The sequence below is a fragment of the Salminus brasiliensis genome, chromosome 8 (assembly GCF_030463535.1).
Source record: "Salminus brasiliensis chromosome 8, fSalBra1.hap2, whole genome shotgun sequence".
Lineage (NCBI taxonomy): Eukaryota > Metazoa > Chordata > Actinopteri > Characiformes > Bryconidae > Salminus > Salminus brasiliensis.
Genome location: NC_132885.1, coordinates 35100362 through 35118420, shown reverse-complemented (window position 1 = coordinate 35118420; position 18059 = coordinate 35100362). Strand labels below are relative to the sequence as shown.

The window sequence follows — 18059 nt, the reverse complement described above, 5'->3', positions numbered from 1 at the left end:
GCAGGGAAATTAGGAAAATGTTCAAAATGTTTATAATTATAAATCAACATTTGGAGTAGTACACTCAGCATTGTGGTGTGAAGTGTGGACCTCACTTAAATTTTTATTCTGTTCATGGCCCTGCAGAAAGACGTAACATGCTTGCCAATGCTCAGTCCATGCTGCATCTAAAAGATCGTTATGTCTGAGTTGAAGGAATGGAAAAAAAGGTTTTGGTGAAGTCTAAGCTGGTAATGTTACAGTTTTGCTTTATTTGCTATAAGGAGATAGCAATTGCCCGCATGTAGAAAAGAAAAAATAGTTAGAGATTAGCTGGAGTGTGATGTGTGTGAAGAGAAAAGTAAAAAATATAGGTGAAGATAAGTGGTGATATGAAGGAAATGTTACTGCCATGTTAATTGAAGTTTCACCTTAAATTCAGTGCTAACATAAATAAAATAAGTTCCATCTTAAAATAAATTCTGTAATTTCTTCAGAGGGCGACAGAGAAAAACACAACCATGGTCGAGCCAGACAGGAATGAGTTCAAAATGTTTTGTCCAGGCTGATCCTGGGTTTACCACTCATTTAGCGCTTTTCAGTGTCTGCATACGTGTTCCGGCCGGGTACAACGGGACAAACTCGTCTATGCCTCGAAAGACCGTCTATTTTGACTGTATGCATCACGAACGGTGTCTTTCCACACCAGCGATTTGTACTGCAATTCCAGCACGTTGGTAGTGAAAACTGGGAAAGTAGAGGATTTTTTTGCATTTAACTGGTTTCTAACGAGCTGTAATCAAAATTATGAATTGTGCCGACAGGAGATTTTTAAACTTTTTATTTTTGTGCCCAAAACCAACATATTAAGCCTTGAAAAACAGTGGCATATTACATTACAATCTTTGACTTGAGATTGAACCAACATGTCTGCATATTATTATTTGTGTGTGTGTTGGTTACACCTTTTGGTAACTAAAAGGGTTTTAATAATTTAATACAATGTAATAAATTTAAGTTAAGTTATGGTCTTGGGTTAATTTTAAAGTTTATGGTCTAACGTGATGCCGTGACTTCTGCTGCCATCCACCAGTTTGTGTGCCCAGCATTGTCCCCCTCTTAACTAGCAAATAGGCCTACTGAAGTCTCAGTTGTTATTAATATTCTTATGTTAAATATTTACACATAATTAACACAGTATGTTAAGTATCTTAAATATTAATAGACTACAGTTTAATGTAAATAATTATAAGTAACAGTGTGTTCCAACATGTTCCAAATAATTCAATACATAGTACGTAATTGGGGCAGTGGTGGCTCAGCGGTTAGAGCTCCGGGCTATTGAAGACAGCATTGTGGGTTCAATACCCGGGCTCAGTAAGCTGCCACTGAGCAAGGCCCTTCACACTCTCTGCTCCCCGGGCGCCGCAGCAATGGCTGCCCACCGCTCTGGGCACATGTGTTCACTGTCCACTGTGTGTGTGTGTTTCACTGGTGTGCATGTGTGTGTTCACTGCCCGGATGGGATAAATGCGGAAGCCAAATTCAAGTCAGGAATCTGCCAATCTGACACAGCATTTAGCGATCATTTTATGTCAGTAACAGCTTTTTTAACACACAGTGCCGTGATCTGATGTTTTTGCACAGTGTGGACAAGAATGTTACAGAATGTTACATGTCACTTTGGGTCCAAGCACTGTCAATTAAAAAACTGAATGTTGGTTGTGCCCTTTGCGGAGCGATTGCACTCAGGTTTGGATGGATCACTTCGACCAGCAAAGTAGATGGCTATTATGACTATGGCTTCATTTACAAATCCCTCATCCAATTTTGCTTCCAAAGTACAATACCGGTACAGTATCTTAACATTTCCTGTCAGCAGAGATTAACTTTGAGACACATAAATAATATATTATACATGGTTTATTGAATACACATGAAAAACATTATGTGATTTAAAATAGAAAATGGCAATTTATATCAATAAAAACATTGAATCGTGAAACATGAATCGCATCTTAATTGTTAAATGTACACCAATAATATTATACTCTTTCACACACAAAAAAATGCACAGAAAATGCAGTCTATAGTGACAAGTCTCTTCCAACCGATTTCATTCTTCTCATCATTTGCCACTAGATCACTGTGTCTAACTGCATAAAGTTTCTGTAAAATGTACTGTAGTAGTGCTGTTTCACTAAGAGCACTTCAGACAGGCACAGAAGTACAGACTACACTATTTTGCACTGTAGTGCATGAAATCATGCTTCATCAATTGTGCATCATCATTCTCAGCACTGTAGTGACATGGTGGTGGTGTGTTACTGCGTGTTGCGCTGGTATGAGTGGATCAGACACAGTAGGGAGTTTTTAAACACCTCAGCATCACTGCTGGACTGAGAATAGTCCACCAACCAGAAATATCCAGCCAACAGCGTCCTGTGGGCTGCAGCCTTTGATCACTGATAAAGGACTAGAGAATGGCCAACACAAATTGTAAAGCAAAAGATCTGTCTTTGACTTTTGACTACAGTCTGTAAATTTATAGGACTGCAAAGTCCACCTGTATGGTGCATGGTATGAAAATCTAATAAATTGAGAGTAGATACATAACACACATTTGAATATGAAATGTATTGAAGGTACACAATGTAGACAAAATTATTTGGACACCTGTTCATTCATTGTTTCTTCCTAAATCAAGGGTGTTAAAAAGAGTTTATGTCTCTACTGTCCAGGGCAAGCTTTCTAATACATTTTGGAGCATTGTCATGAGGATTTGATTGGCATTTAGCAACAAGAGCATTAGGGAGGTCAGGATGTTGAATGATCACCACCCTACCTCACCTTCAACTCCCCAACTCATCCTTACATTATTAAATAGAGCACAATCATCCCAGAGAACACAGTTCCACTGCTTCATAGCTCAGTGCTGGGTGGCACTACCCAGTGCCTGGCTACGCCAGCCCTTGGTTTATACCTAGGGTGAAGGGGCACTTAATTCAGCTGACCATTTAAAATGAAATAAAAATAAAACTGCGACACTAAAAAAAATACCAGGCTGCAACCACAATTATCAGATCTAGGGACTAAGGTACTGCAATCTAAAGATCATAAGTGAAGACAGATCATCTTTGCTAAAATCTTTCACTACAAATATAAAATGTTTGTGACCACTGCACACTACCAACACCAATATTAAAATTGAGACCCAAGACCTGTGACAACTTCCCAACTCCACTTAAGCAACTTTACATCATAAATAAACTAGGATAAAATAGATGGAGTAAATCCAACATCCAATAACATTTGTGTGAAAGCAGTATCAGAAAACAGTAGCCACATCAGCACTGTCACCCAAGCCAAAGTTGTCTTCACTCTCTAGTGAACTTCATTTTTCTCAAACACACAAAGCACTCCTCTCATTCAATTTTACATCATGATAGTGATCTGGTTCTGGTTCTTAAGCATCAATTGTTTGTTTTAAAAATAAAAATGTTAAGACAACTGTTTAATCATCAGGAAGTAGTAAATAAAGAAGCTGGTACATTTCATTGTTAGCTAACATAATAGATAGTTTGTAGGCACATTAATTGTGTTCTTGTAATGCCCACTATACACCACAAATGGCATGCTAAAATGACCACTTACTGCATCAGACGTCACATATTTGCAGATTCGGTACCGATTCAGAGGTGACTTGTTCATTAAATAGCCCATGCTGTACACATTCAAATATGATGTTGACTACTGATGACCTCAACATATCACCTTTGCTTTCAGCACAACCCTAATACTCCAGAGCCCATTGCAGTTGCTGCATGGAGCCATCACAAATAGGGAAATTCCGTCCATTTCATTAAATTAATTATGAATGTTTTTGTTCTCAACAATGGTAAATAAAACAACAATTTGTTACATATTAAATGTCAGAAATGTCAATTTACGGTCTGACCTCTGTGACTACTTACTAGAAGCGTCAAGCTGTGGTCTGACTGCTGTGACTACCTACTTGAAGCATACATTTTTACACAGGGTAGACAGCTGCTCCCATTCAAATATGATGTTGACTACTGATGAACTGAGTCTATCCCAACCTTTGATTTCAGCACACCTCTAATACACCGAGCTAATTGCAGTTGCTGCACAGAGCTAGCACATATGGGGCGACTCTGTCCATTTGACTGCATTCATTCTGAATGCTTAAACACATGCTCATTGCAAAGATACAGTAACATAACTATACTTCTCTCATGTTTTGATGTTTTCATTTCTGGGTGACAGAGGAGAGAAGAAGGATCATTTAATATGTTAATATGTTAACATGTGGTCTAAACAATAAATGTATAATATATATATATATATATATATATATATATATATATATATATATATATAGTGTAATATACAAATGCAATATTGGCATTCATCTATCTACCTATCTATCTATATATAAATAACATCAGTCACTTGTTTCCCTTGGAAAAAAAATCAAACAAATTCATCCAAGTCTAAGGTATTTGTTATTGATTTCACACTAGCCAAAATCACCAAATTCATCTTTCTTCCATGTAACAAGGTGCTATGAAGTATGGGGGAATAGGGAGTTGCAACACAGGTGTTTGTCCCTCTGTTGATAAAAATGGACCACTGATGGAAATTCACGAGTAGCTGCAAAGCATCTCCTATCTTGGAGACTGTCAATAATGCATAATGCTTGGCCAAGGGCTGTGCAGAGACCCAGTGCCCAATGAAATATTCCCCAAATGTTAGTGAAATCAAACCCAGAATGATATCTGATCTTACTGTTATTGCTGGTACAACTCTGTATAAATTACTACTAAGTAAATTTAATGTGAGATCACTTTAATATGAGAACTTGATCAACACACCAAAAAACGTGTGCTTTGCAGTACTGTGTGTTTGTGCAAAGCAGTGGCACCAAGAAGTTGTTACTGACATATTATGATCGCTAAATGCTCTGTAAAAACATTCACATTAAAATGTGAAGAATGCTGTGTTCATTCTGAGTAAATATTTAAGGTAAGAATATTGTATTAACAACTGAGACTTCAATAGGCCTATTTGGTATTGTTATGGAAAATTATATTATAACCACATTATAATTTTATGTTGATTCATAATAGACTCATTTAAAATCCACTCATTCATTGTAATCATGCTTAGCCTGGTGATAGTGTGTGCTAACTATAATCATGTGTTGGCCTTGCAACTGCCTGTACAGCATATGTTAAATCGCTCTTCTCTTTCCATGAAACACTATTGTTTTTCCTAGCATAGATTACAGCTGCATTGGGAGTGCACCTGACGTACTTACAGCCTATCTTAACCTGCTAGTAACCTCTCGACCCGGACAATGTGTCCTCTCACGCCCGAGCACTCTGATCTATGGGTCACAGCGACCTGAACAATGTATCTCTTCAGACGTCGGTGTGGCACGCACACCCTCTCCCCCTCCCTTTTCTCAACTTCCTAATCTATACTATAAATATGTATGTTAAATGCTTTTACCTCAGTCTGTATCGTGGTCACGAGCTGCGTGCAGACTCAATAAAACTTTGCTACTCAATGCATATTCTTGTCTGCCTTATCGATTCTTGACAGAATTCCACGACAGTATTTAAGAGGGGGGGGGGGTACTGGGCACACAAACCGGTGGAAGGCAGCAGAAGTCACAGCATGACGATAGAACATAAACATAGAAATGTACCCAAGACCATACCAGAAATTGCAATATTTGAAGGAGGAAAAAGCAGACTCTTTAAATAAAAATGAATGTGTCTTTAACAGTTTTCCTGAGATCAGATTTTTATTACAGCATTCATTTCTATTTTAATTTTCAAGCTAGGTTATGAGTGTGTGGGTTGCGCCCATGAAAAAATTGCCAAATCTTCTCTGTCATTGTACTAATTGGCACCTGACTGGCCACATCTGTGAGTATGGGCTACAGTGGGCCCTGCTTTCACCGTCAGGCACGTTCGCGCTGGGGTCTGCAACATGTGCACTAGAACCTGAACATGGAGGAACATTATGTTCAGCAATTCTGCCTACAGCAGTTGGATCGTAGGGTCAAAGTGTGGAGAAGACGCAGAAAACGCTATGCTGCACTGATAGAGTAACATCTTTTGGTAGAGGCAGTGTGATGGTGTGGGGTGGCCCTCACTGGAAATACGAGGCTTGTCATCATTGGAGGCAATCTCAATGCAGAGAGATATCAAGGTGAAATGCTGCAACCAGTGGAAATCCTATATCTCCACAGTCTGGGACCAAATTCTATCTTCCAAGATGACAATGCTCGCCCCACCAGAGCAGGGTTTATCAGACACTACCTCCAAAATCAGTGTAAAAGGGTCTTAACAGACCCACGAATCCATCACGTCATGCACTTTAACGCCACATACACAAGATTTCCAGGCTATGATGTTCCCTGTCAGGATACATTCGACAGTGCAGGAGTAGAGACGCTGACAGGCCTTCTTTATCAGGGAATTGATGTGGCAAGACCATGACAGACACTGCCAGATTTAAACTCCAAAGTACTTGAACTTGCCCACTCTTTCCACTGCAACTCTGTGGATCCAGAGGGGGTAGTATCTTTTCTCCTGCTTCTTGCTGCAGTCCACTATCAGCTCCTTAGTCTTGCTGATGTTGGGAAGGAGATTGTTATCCTGGCATCAGTTCTCCAGGTGTTTAATTTCCTCCAGGCAAACCTTCTTATTGTTGTCAGAGATCAGGTCATGTACAGTGAGAACAGCAGGGGGCTCAGGACACATCCTTGGGGGCTCCATTGCTGAGGGTAAGGATGGGTCAAACATGTTTGAGACTATGAATTTGTGAATTTGGAGGGGATAGTAGTTTTAAATACAAGGTTGTAGTCAAATGGCATTCTCACATAATAGATGTCTGAAGACATCATCAGTATAGCAGTTCTGGTGGAATGCACACTGTAGTGAGGCAGGCTGGCTGGGGTTTCTTTGGAACAGGGAAGTTAACAGACTGTTTGAAGCATGTTAAAATGATTCCCAACATTAAAGATGCAAATCCTGGAGCAAGTTAGAAAATTCAAGAGCTACTCTGCTGAAATTGTCAATCCAGTTTCCTTCTGTAGTGCTGTTTTGCCCCTTTCATCACCTCTCTTGCACCGTAGCATGAAGCTATGTTTACATTATTTACAAATTACACCACTATTGCGGGTGCCTATATGTTTAATTCTAAATATCAGTAATGTTCATTAGTATTTCTGTATTTTGCAGTTGGTTAAGAGGTAAAGCCCCTCCTTTGAGTGGTCTAGTAATCATCATAAGGAAAAGCTATACTTGCAAAGGATTTTGAGATCTTTTTTTCTGTTCAAAAAGCACCCATCTACAATATTAAAGCAATGCATCTGGGTGGGACTCAAAATTATGTTTTAAAGCTTGTTGTCCAATGAGCGTTATCATTTCAGTTAGACAGTGAAGGACTTTAATAAGACTGCCCACCCAATAAGAAGTTCAAAAACAGTACTGGTACTTTCTGTGGCTGAAAAAATTCTTTTTTAACTTCTGATTGGGTTGGGAAGACACACGTTTTGATGGGCTGAGCCCACCCCTGCCCTTAGCTACCACTGGCTTTGACATTTAGGGTTTCTGGGCGCACCCTTAGACCATACGTAAGTTGGCCCATGCAGTTTTGTTATGTCTACATACTATAAATCCTATACTATAAATATGTTGCTGTTTAAGTTTTGCAAAATTTGGTTACAAAAACATAACATACTTGATTCTGTGCTCAAATGTCTCCATAATAAATATAATCTTCTTACTGAAACCTTTTAGGCAGCCTAAAGCATACCAGTGCTATTTTAAGCCATCTGATCATATGACAATGTGGCTACTCTATTTTTAGTTGCATTTCTGCAGAATGATTTTCACAGTGTTCAAATAATTTGGACATATCCACATTAACAGACGTTTTGGTGTTAATTGCAAAGGAAGTTTAAGGTACAGCCATAAAATGTCTTTAGATATAAGATTATATTATCCTGTTGAATCAGAATTTGTGCAGACTCTAAAAGGGGCACAGGCTAAGGAGGACTTCAGAAGTGTAGAGAACCTTCTCAGAGGTTTGACTAAAAAAACACCAGATGTTATTATTGAGCTGTCCAATGATGACTGGATGAAAGACCCCAATGTTCAGCTTCCACCAGCTGTGTTGACAGGTGAGTTATAAAAGCCACTGACCTACATATTGATGCTGTCTCTCCGAAACAGAAACTTTACAGGAGAAGAAAGGTTGTTGATTAGATTTTAATCCCAAATAATTTGGGACAATTCCTACTAGTCCATTTGTTATTAAATGACAGCAGCTGTAAAGGCAAATGTGCTCATGTTAGCACCAGATTCTTGACATGAAAAGACTGAAAGGAAACTATAGCACTGTACTACTGTACTTACAGTAATGAAAACAATAACAGCACTGTGTGTGTGTGTGTGTGTGTGTGTGTGAGAGAGAGAGAGAGAGAGAGAGAGAGAGAATAAGATAAAATAAAAGAGTGTGGTGCTATTACAGTGATAGAACACTGCTTTAACAAATAAAATGCCTTTAGAGTTATACTCAGCTGGACATTTGTACAGAATGACAGTCTGTACAAAGGAGGTGAAAACTGGACATCTAACTGAGACACACATAGGTGTCACACAGACACAGATGTTAAAGCTTGTAGATTTAACAAACTAAATACATCTGCTGGACATACAAGCCTAGTTAGCTGTCCTTTTACAAAAAAGCATGAATTACTGGTCTACGCTGCTTTAGGCTATTTTATTATTATAAGCTCTGTTGCTGGTTGACCAACATAACAGTAATCAAAACACAAACATTTTTACTGCAATACTGACTTTTTAAAGGGTTTGAATTTTTATTTGATACTGTTAACAAACTAGCCTTTCTGGTAGTCATTTTGTAGTTTTGTAGTTTACCTCACTTTTAAACCTCCTTGTCAATTCTGAACAAGTGGAGTGGAGATCTGTTTACTACAGTAAAGGAATAAATCACAGCAATGATTCTGACAAATTTACATACTAATTTAAAAAATACTAATACAGTATTTCAAATTAATTTGAATGTTGATCTCTGTTTAAGCCATACCCTGCTGTAAAAACAAACAACAATAAAAAGGCTGGTTCTAGGGCTGGTTGACCATAATAATAGCCATTTCAAATATATATATATATATATATATATATATATATATATATATACAAAATGCATTACATGGTATTATTTCCCAGGTGAGCTGTGGTCATAAGCATAAAGCATAATAGACATATTATCTAATCCAATAAGCGAACACTGCTGCATTTACAAAAAAATATTATATAGCTTTGTGTTCTCCACCTCATTAATCAGTTTCAAGCAAGCTGAAAAGATTGTGGTCAGTTTAGCTTTTAGCTTAACACCCTCTCGCTAGTTTTTATGTGGTTAGCTTTGAATTGAGCACATATTTTGATTTGGTTCTGTTAACTAACACAATCTGGGGGTGATGTGAGTGCTGTTACAAGTCTTGACAACTATTATTACCACTTAAAGCTGTTTTGTGACAGTGTTACTTGTAGAAAGCAATAAACAAATCAATAAAAAAAAAATTGAATTTAATTTAATTTAACTTAATTTTAGTCATGCTTTACTAGAGCTTTAGTTGTAGAATGGCCTTTGCTAGTGGGTGGGTTTGTGTAGATTTGGTTTAGATTTAGATTTGGTTTAGATTTGGTTATGCTGGAGAAGGAGACAACAGTGTTTGAGGTTCACAGTTTGTACAAAACCCTTAGTAAATACATGTATCTAAGACTCCAAGTAAATACATTTTAGGGGACCTTTAACCTTTCTTTGTGGATGCAGTTCACAAAACCATATTATGTCCTGATGCGTAAAACCCAGAGGGTCTACTTTGTTTTTCTGTAAATGTTTATTGTTCTTCTGTTGGATGAGGGGTTGTAATGTCAAGTATCTGCAGGGATCACACTGCAGATTTCTGGGCAGCTGTTTGGCCAATCTGATTGAAGGACAATGCAGAGCCACTGTTATTTTTTCTCATGAGGAGTGCTATTTCTAGAGCAATGCACTGGTGATATCAGCACTAGCGCACTCCACTTAGCCTTACATCTGACATGTTTACAGTTCTGACCTCTTCGTTTTGATTGTGTCTCGGGTATCATGTGCTGTGGGGTAAACAATGATTAAGTCTGTCTGCCACTAGAATGCCATGGCAGTCACATGTCATCTGTACTAAAAATAGTTGATGTAGGGCAATAGAGACTATATAAATAGTCATAAAGTCAGCAGGTAAGGATTCAAACAGACAGTGAGAAGTGACCTCTTTAGCAGTGATGTTCTCACATGATGGAGAAACGTTAATTGTGAGTTATGTAGCTACTTGTACATGCCCCATCAACAAAAGGTGGACATCTTTAGACAAAGACTGCACTAGAAGCAGCAAGTGCAAGGAAGGCTCAAAGAAGCCAGGGTTGGACTTTCATTGTCCTCCTGTCCTTGTTGAGCTGCTGGGCCGCCACTGGAGGGACCTGAAAGATGGCTTCTCTGACCCTGAAGAGCTAAATAAGATTCTAGTGTTCCAAAGTGATGAGCTGCAATGGACTGCACAGAAACGTGGTGAGTGTAAAGTCAACCTAAAATTTAAACAGAACTTTATTACCTTGTCACAATCCATTGAGTCTAAATTCAAAGTTTTCTAGTAATCTTAAAAAAATATAGATGCCCACAAGAATAATATTATATTTCCCTACTGCACTGTATTATGTTGTATGATCACTTTTAGCATTTTGTGAATGCTACATATTTATACACAATCTTATCCTATTATCTCTGTAAATATTTGGTCTATTTAATGGATTTCTTCTTATTTTTTTTAATATATTATATCATTTCTTATATCTTATATCTTATATCTATCACCATCCTCACCTATCATTGAGCGAAATTACCAATCGTTACCTCCGATCGCAGCAGCTTGCATAGGCGCCAAAAAAAACTGCCTCATAAAATAAGGGCTCTCTTCTAACCTCCACCTTCAGTATTTTGTCACATGAACTCAAAATCCCATTCCTGGGGTAGTATTATTTAACACTTATTATTATTTAACACATAATTTAACAGTTTTACTACTGTGTTGCCACACACCTATTTTAAGAGTATATTACTACTATATAAGAGTGCTTTGATGTTAATTTGATGATAGCAAATATAATCTGTAATAGGATTTTTTTTTATTCAGTAAAAGTAATATGTTAGGTGAATTAACCTTTTCACATTTTAGACTTCTGGAATATATTGCAATATAATACTCATAAAATACATTTATTATATTATATCATATACATATTTCAGTATTCTTAAGCTTATTGTCTGAGACAATCCGCATTTCGCAATTTGGCACAATTCTAGAGGGCCAAAATTACATTAATTCATGTAATATAAGCTTCTCAGGTCAGTGAAGCCCATGTTTGCTAGTTTTACTGTACAGTAATACCACTCAGTATTACTGTTGTTATAAAACCTAGACTTATAAGTGTGCATGTTACATTTGATAATAGACTGTAATAAAGATATTTTTGCAGTTTTTCAACTTCATGACATTATTTGAACATTAAAGACATTAAGTTGTTGGGCGGCCAACCACAGACACTAATTTCATCATGCATGCATTTCACTAGCTGCTTCTTTTCCTAACTCAGATGTCATATTTGTAATTGTCCCACCCAATATTGATACTTGGTGTTGAATACTTGGCACAGACAGATTGTTGCATACGGTGATGGAAGAGGCAGAATGGAAGATTTGATTGCACATTGCTGATAAACGGCTTAATCCTGAAATCCTGAAAATCCTTTAAGATCCTGAAAGATCTTAAAATGGTCTTGAATATTAAAAACTGGATGATCTCTTAAGTGGACTCCCTGTTGACGCCTCACTTATTCTACTTGCCGACTTCAACCTTCCATCAGAGAAACTCCAGTCATCATGCCTTCTTCCATTGCTATCATCCTTTGATTATACAGATCCTTCCCCCCTGCCTCTACCCCCCCTCTTTAGACATGGTCCTCCCCCTCCCTCTACTCTGTCCTGCTTCTCTCCTCTTTCCACAGATGACCTCTTACATCTTCTCACCTCTAATAATTCTACCACCTGTCCGCTAGACCCTGTTCCATCCACACTATTCCAAACAATTGCTCCACAATTTATGCATGCTATGGCCAAATTACATGTTTTACTGGTCACACCCATCAATCAGAGATTCAGTTCAATCTTCTCTTGCATTTGTCACAAGACCTTGCATGACCAAATAGTATGTTTTTGGAAGGGGAAAAAACATCTTTATTTTCCAATATAAATATGCAGAGTATTCCATTATAAATAGGCAGAGTAATAAATGTTTGTAGCTTAGAGGTATCTGTGTTCTCCAATACATCAGCTGCTAAAAATAAACTCAGTAAAGCTATGAGTGACTGATGGGCAACAATGGATTACTATTAATAGAATAACAAAAGTGCTCGGCGCTAAAGGAAAATATGACTAGAGCTATATAAGCTGAAGTCTCTGAAAACATTAGCCATTTAGCCGAGATGTTGAGAACACTGCGATTCGAAAGTCTTTGCTCCACTGTACAGCTAGATGGGTGGCAGGCCTTACTGGAAGATAACAGCTGGCGACCTGGGCAGGAAGAAGAAGGAAAGGCTGATATTCGCTCCCTGAGGCTCTACAGAGTAATTATTACTGGAGATTCTAGAGGGCTTCGTACACTTCTAAAAAGGAACTACATAGATGTTGATGTTTTTTACAACGTGAACTGTGAAGAGTTGCAGTGGCAAGCAAATCCAGCAACGACATTTGGACCTTCCGGTAAAAAAAACAACAACAACATGGCGTTAAATTTTATTCTGGTATTAATTCGCACAAAGGTAGTAAACTACTAAAGAGCAAGACATTTATAAATAAAAGTATTCTGTAACAGATGCTGAACTTTTTGATTAATGATGTTGAATCCTTAAATAATAAAAATGGTAATAGAAAACAATGTTGTTTTATGTAGTACAAAAAAGATCAATAATAATAATAATAATAGTTTTGTTTTTCTTATTATTATTACTATTAGTAGTAGTAGTAGTATTATGAGTTTTTATCTGTTTTATTTTTGTTGACGAAAGAAAAAATATATAATTTGCTGTTACATGTATTTGTCTTTTCTGACAATGAAAACAAAAAATTCCATTTATTGTATTTGGATTATGAAAAGAAAATCTGGTAACCTTTTGTTTTTCATTTTTTATTTTCCATTTTTATAATCAAAAAAGCAATTACCAAAAAGAACACAACATTTTTATGATATTATCTCTATATGCTGTGTTGAACTGAAACTGATTTTTTATTCAAACATTTTTGTCCACTTCCCTAAAATACTTTATTTTAATTGCATTGCTAAATTTGTGATATGCCTTTTACAATACAAAAAATAAACACTAATAAAAATGTATATTTAAAATCGTTGGATTGTGACTGGTCAGAACAATAAACACAAAATATTTAGTTATGCTCAACATCATCATTTGTATATGCATTGTGATATCGTCAACACAGATAATGTGGTAACAATACAAATGACACATTGTGCAAAACTGAGCAGATGCATTTGATTATTATTTTTTTTATTATTTCTCAACTATAACAAAACTATATATAAACACCCTCACACTGTCTGATTTTACTTTTTCGCAGGCCTTTGGTCTTTGGAATACAAGCAAGAACTCACAAGCCCACTCTGCATAGCTGCAGCTCAAGGTTTTACTGAGTGCCTACAATACTTGCTTGAGCATGGAGCTCATCCCAATCTCAGTGCAGGAGGCAAGGCAGCCCTTCACGAGGCCTGTGCAAATGGCAATACTGAGTGTGCAGAGCTATTGTTAGAGCATGGAGCCAATCCCAACCAGCTGACAGAGGATGGCCTGACACCGTTGCATCTCTGCAGAACACCCCAGTCATTTCGGTATGAATGGTATTTATTTTTAGAAAACCTAAAGTGATTAATTCCAAAAAGTTCTGATTTTAGAAATTAGTGCTTTTTTCTTTCATTATACTGAAGTTTTATTATACTGAAATTCACCTGTAATGTGTACATTGGCAGTTGATTAGGTTCACCTACGTTGTACCTATACCCTTTTGACCATTTAAATTTAACCATTGCACCGACCATATAAATACACTATATATTCTGGGAATACAATTACACATGGTAGCTCTTGCTGGAAGATCGGTTGCTGAATAATTCATCATACTCTCTTAACTATGTCTGTCACTGAAAAAAGAAAGTTCACTACAAGCAGGATATTATTTGAATAGCAAATCATTTCCAATGCAGCAGTACATGGTGCATGTGCAATGCCGTAGTGGCTGGTAGAACATTGAGTGCATCATACACAGTATCAGCACAGAATTGCGGATGACTAAAACAAATTGTGCATGGAAATAGTATATTTTATATATACAAATACAATCATAGTAAAGAATGGTAAGAATAATGAAAGCAATGATGCTTGTTGTAATAAGAGTAATAATAATAATAATAATAATAATAATAATAATAATAAAATAATAATAGTAGTAGCAAATAGTAGCAAAGTGTTTTTTGATTTAAAGTAGATCCTAGAGTAGAGTTAGTTTCAACTATGCCCTTGAAACATTATGACCATATACAGTGAGCCGAAGTATTAAAATGCTGGGTTACTCAATACGTTAAATTGAGGGCGTCTTGAAGTCAGATTGTAATTAGTTTAACAAGTGTGTAAGAGCAGGGCAGGAGGACTTCCAGTACTGTGTAGAAACACTGATTTGGACCATTATTTTACTAATGTGAAGATACAATGCCTTAGAATTTTCTCACAAGCAACTCTCTTGTTCAAAACAGCTGTGCTAAGGCCGTGGTGCGCCATGGTGCCAAGGTAGACCTTCCTAGTGAGGAGGAGGAGGAGACTCCTTTATATGTGGCAGCAAAGCATGGTCTACCACACCACGCCCAGCTCTATCTGCGATATGGAGCACACATCGATCATACCAGCTGCTCAGGTGAAACACCACTGGGGGTAGCATGTAGTGAAACTCAAGACAAGATGGCAGAAGGTCAGGATGAGAAACACCTTCAACTCTGTCGTCTCCTCTTGAATTACGGAGCGAATGTCAATCTAGCTGACAATGAACGGCGCACTCCTCTGCATAAGGCAGCCCGCAACGTCCAAGCTAGCTTGGTGCAGCTTCTTTTGGATCATGGGGCAGATATCAATGCCATTGACTACAATGGTTGTTCACCACTTTCTAGTGTACTCCAAAGCTCTGTAATACGTCAGGAGTGGCAGCCACACATTGTTGTTCAGACACTGTTAAATCATGGATCCATTAAAGTATGGCCACAGGCATTACTTAAGGTTAGTAACCTGAAACTTTCACTTATTTGTTTATTTCACACTTTTTTCTGTAGCTTTTGAAAATAAAGGTGCCAAATGTTCTTTGGAGTGATATTGTTATTATTTATAAAAAAAAAAAAATACTCTATACTAATACTAAATACTTTAAGTTCTTAGTTTAAGGTGAATGTTGCCTTTAGTTTTACATGTAATATTTGTTTTTATGGAAATTGCCAACGTCTTATTAATTTAAACACATCTTCATTTCTATTGTTTTTTCCTCATTGCTGAACAGAGTCTTGTTCTTTGTATTGTTCTTGTTTTTTCAGGTATTAACAGCTTGTGCAGCATCCCCGAAAACTGTAGAGATTCTATTTAACTCCTACAATCTCGTTCCTGTAACATCCAAATGGGCTGAAGCCATACCTGAGGATATTTTTCAAGTAGGTGTATATCCTAAAGTAGTTACATCTATTCATATGTTTGCTGCCTGGCATCAAAGCTTAAAGGTTTTGACATTCATTGTTATTTAGTAAATAATTTTCTTTAGCTGTTTTGTCGCTTCAAAATTGGTGGCTTCAGTATCAAAAAATAAATCTTAAAATGGATATTAAGTGAGTAAGTGTACCTAACAAAATACTACTGTTGTTTTTTTTTTCAGCTTTACAGACCATTTTATGAATCTCTCTTTGCACTGGAATATAAGCCACGCGGTTTACAGCACCTGTGTAGATCTGCACTAAGAAAACACTTTGGGAGACACTGCTACTTACTTGTCCCTCGGCTACCTATCCCAAGGTTACTAAAAAATTATCTTCTTTTGGAACCTGATGGCTGTATTAACTAGAACAATGCAGATCATTGCTGGCAGATTAAAGGACAGATAAAAAGGCAAACTGATACTGTAGTCATGCTGTAACAGATTTGTATAGCTCTTTTTATGTATGTGATACATAATTACTCCATTTCTTTGTATAGTCTATTGCAATACTTTTTGGTGTCATAATTTGTCATTTGTAGGCTATACTGTACATAGACTGGTGTTACTTTTTTGTGTTGTGTTTGGATATTGCATGTATCATGACAGTTATAGTTTAACTTTCTTGTTAAATTCACATGCTGTTTACTGTTGATTTACTGATGAAAATGCCAACAAATAAAATAAGTTGTATAGATGAACTCTGACATTGTTTTCCAACACAGTGTACCATTTTTGAGATTTGGTCATCTAAACGGTCCAACAGTACTGTAAAACATTTTACAGCATTAAAGGAAAAATAAGATGTGCTATCCTTCACTCCCCACATGCATCAGTAAGCCTTGGACCCTGTTGCAAGTGCACTGGTTGTCCTTACTTTTGGTAAGTACTAACCCCTGCATATTAGGAACCACAAGGCTGTAGTTTGTTAGCCTTTTTTCACCCTATTCTTCAGAGGTCAGGACCCCACAGGGCCACCACAGACCAGGTGTTGGGTCTCTGGTTAAGCAGCAACACACATTTATTGAGGTCTTGTGAAGCTCCCCCAAAGTTCCATAATGAAGTAGCAGTATTTCCATCCAGAATGTTGCTTCAAAGTAACATTTTGCGGAATTTGTACTTTACAGCTTTAAAATAAAATAATATTGAAAATACGTCTTTGTTGTTGCTACACTGATGCTACTCTGTAATTTTGGTGAAGCTGGCAGGAAAACGATCAAATGTGGCCAAATACTGCACACGTCTTGTAGCTCAATCAGAAATCAAATTATGCTGGCTAAAGCCACACTGATTATTTATCATAACATCGTAATAACCGTAATAACCGTAATAACCCCTACCCCCAGTACGGCAACCCTGGCCGTATCTAAAAACATTTGATTATTTCGTGGTTGTGACATCTCCATCTATTTCATGAGGTGCGCTGCTTTCGCCTTCTCGAGATTATGGCTTCTATTTTTCGCACCGCCAGATGTCACTGTGTTTAAAACGCCCAAAGATGATCCCGCTACATGGACGCCGCGTTTGATTTAGCCAGGCACGTCAACTGCGCCGCCATTTTGACACGGTCAGTGTTATATTGACTGCACTTCAGCAGCGCGGCAATTGAAGAAACGTACTGTGCAAAATTGTAAACAGCACTTCGGAGGTGGTAGGACAACAGGAAAAGCGCAGTGAATGACATTCATGCTTGTGCAATGGATGGAGCCATGAGTATTTTGGGACTATATAGCTAGATTTCATGTGGTATATAAAAGTTTGTAGTTTCTAAAGCATTATTACAACATATTCTATGTAACTTGTTATAAAAAGAAAATAATCCTGTTGGAAGTTTTTAAACATGAAACATTTTTGCATAGGGGCAGTTGTAAAAGAAATGTTACATTCGTTTATAATCCTTTAAAGGTGCTGAGTGCTAAACTGATAATCCAGGATCCAGGCATATTGCTATACTCGCCAATCCTAGTGCGGGAGGCGGGACTTGTCGCCCAACCCCCTAATCCCCCCAACCGCCCACCGCCCAACGTCCCAGTACACCTGCGCTTTTGAGGAAAAAAAAACAACTAAAACACGCGTTTCTTTTAACTTCGAGGCTCGTTTTGAAGACTGAGAAGAGCGTAGCAGCCATGTAA

General features: G+C 37.5%; 1 protein-coding gene across 1 annotated transcript; it reads left to right on the top strand.

Annotated features, from left to right (window-relative positions):
• The first annotated feature begins 10367 nt into the window (after positions 1–10367).
• asb18 (ankyrin repeat and SOCS box containing 18) lies at positions 10368–16296 on the top strand. Its single transcript, XM_072685239.1, has 5 exons — positions 10368–10650; positions 13771–14038; positions 14957–15470; positions 15779–15892; positions 16111–16296. Exons 1-5 carry the CDS (start codon positions 10368–10370, stop codon positions 16294–16296), a joined length of 1365 nt encoding a protein of 454 aa, XP_072541340.1.
• Positions 16297–18059: the final 1763 nt, after the last annotated feature.

Bases quoted from the DNA above. Each gene is read 5' to 3' on its own strand.
- asb18 (XM_072685239.1), top strand. From the start codon at position 10,368: ATGTTCTCACATGATGGAGAAACGTTAATTGTGAGTTATGTAGCTACT. The intron at 14,039-14,956 runs GTATGAATGGTA...TGTTCAAAACAG, and splicing joins AGAACACCCCAGTCATTTCG to CTGTGCTAAGGCCGTGGTGC. The intron at 15,893-16,110 runs GTAGGTGTATAT...TTTTTTTTTCAG, and splicing joins TACCTGAGGATATTTTTCAA to CTTTACAGACCATTTTATGA.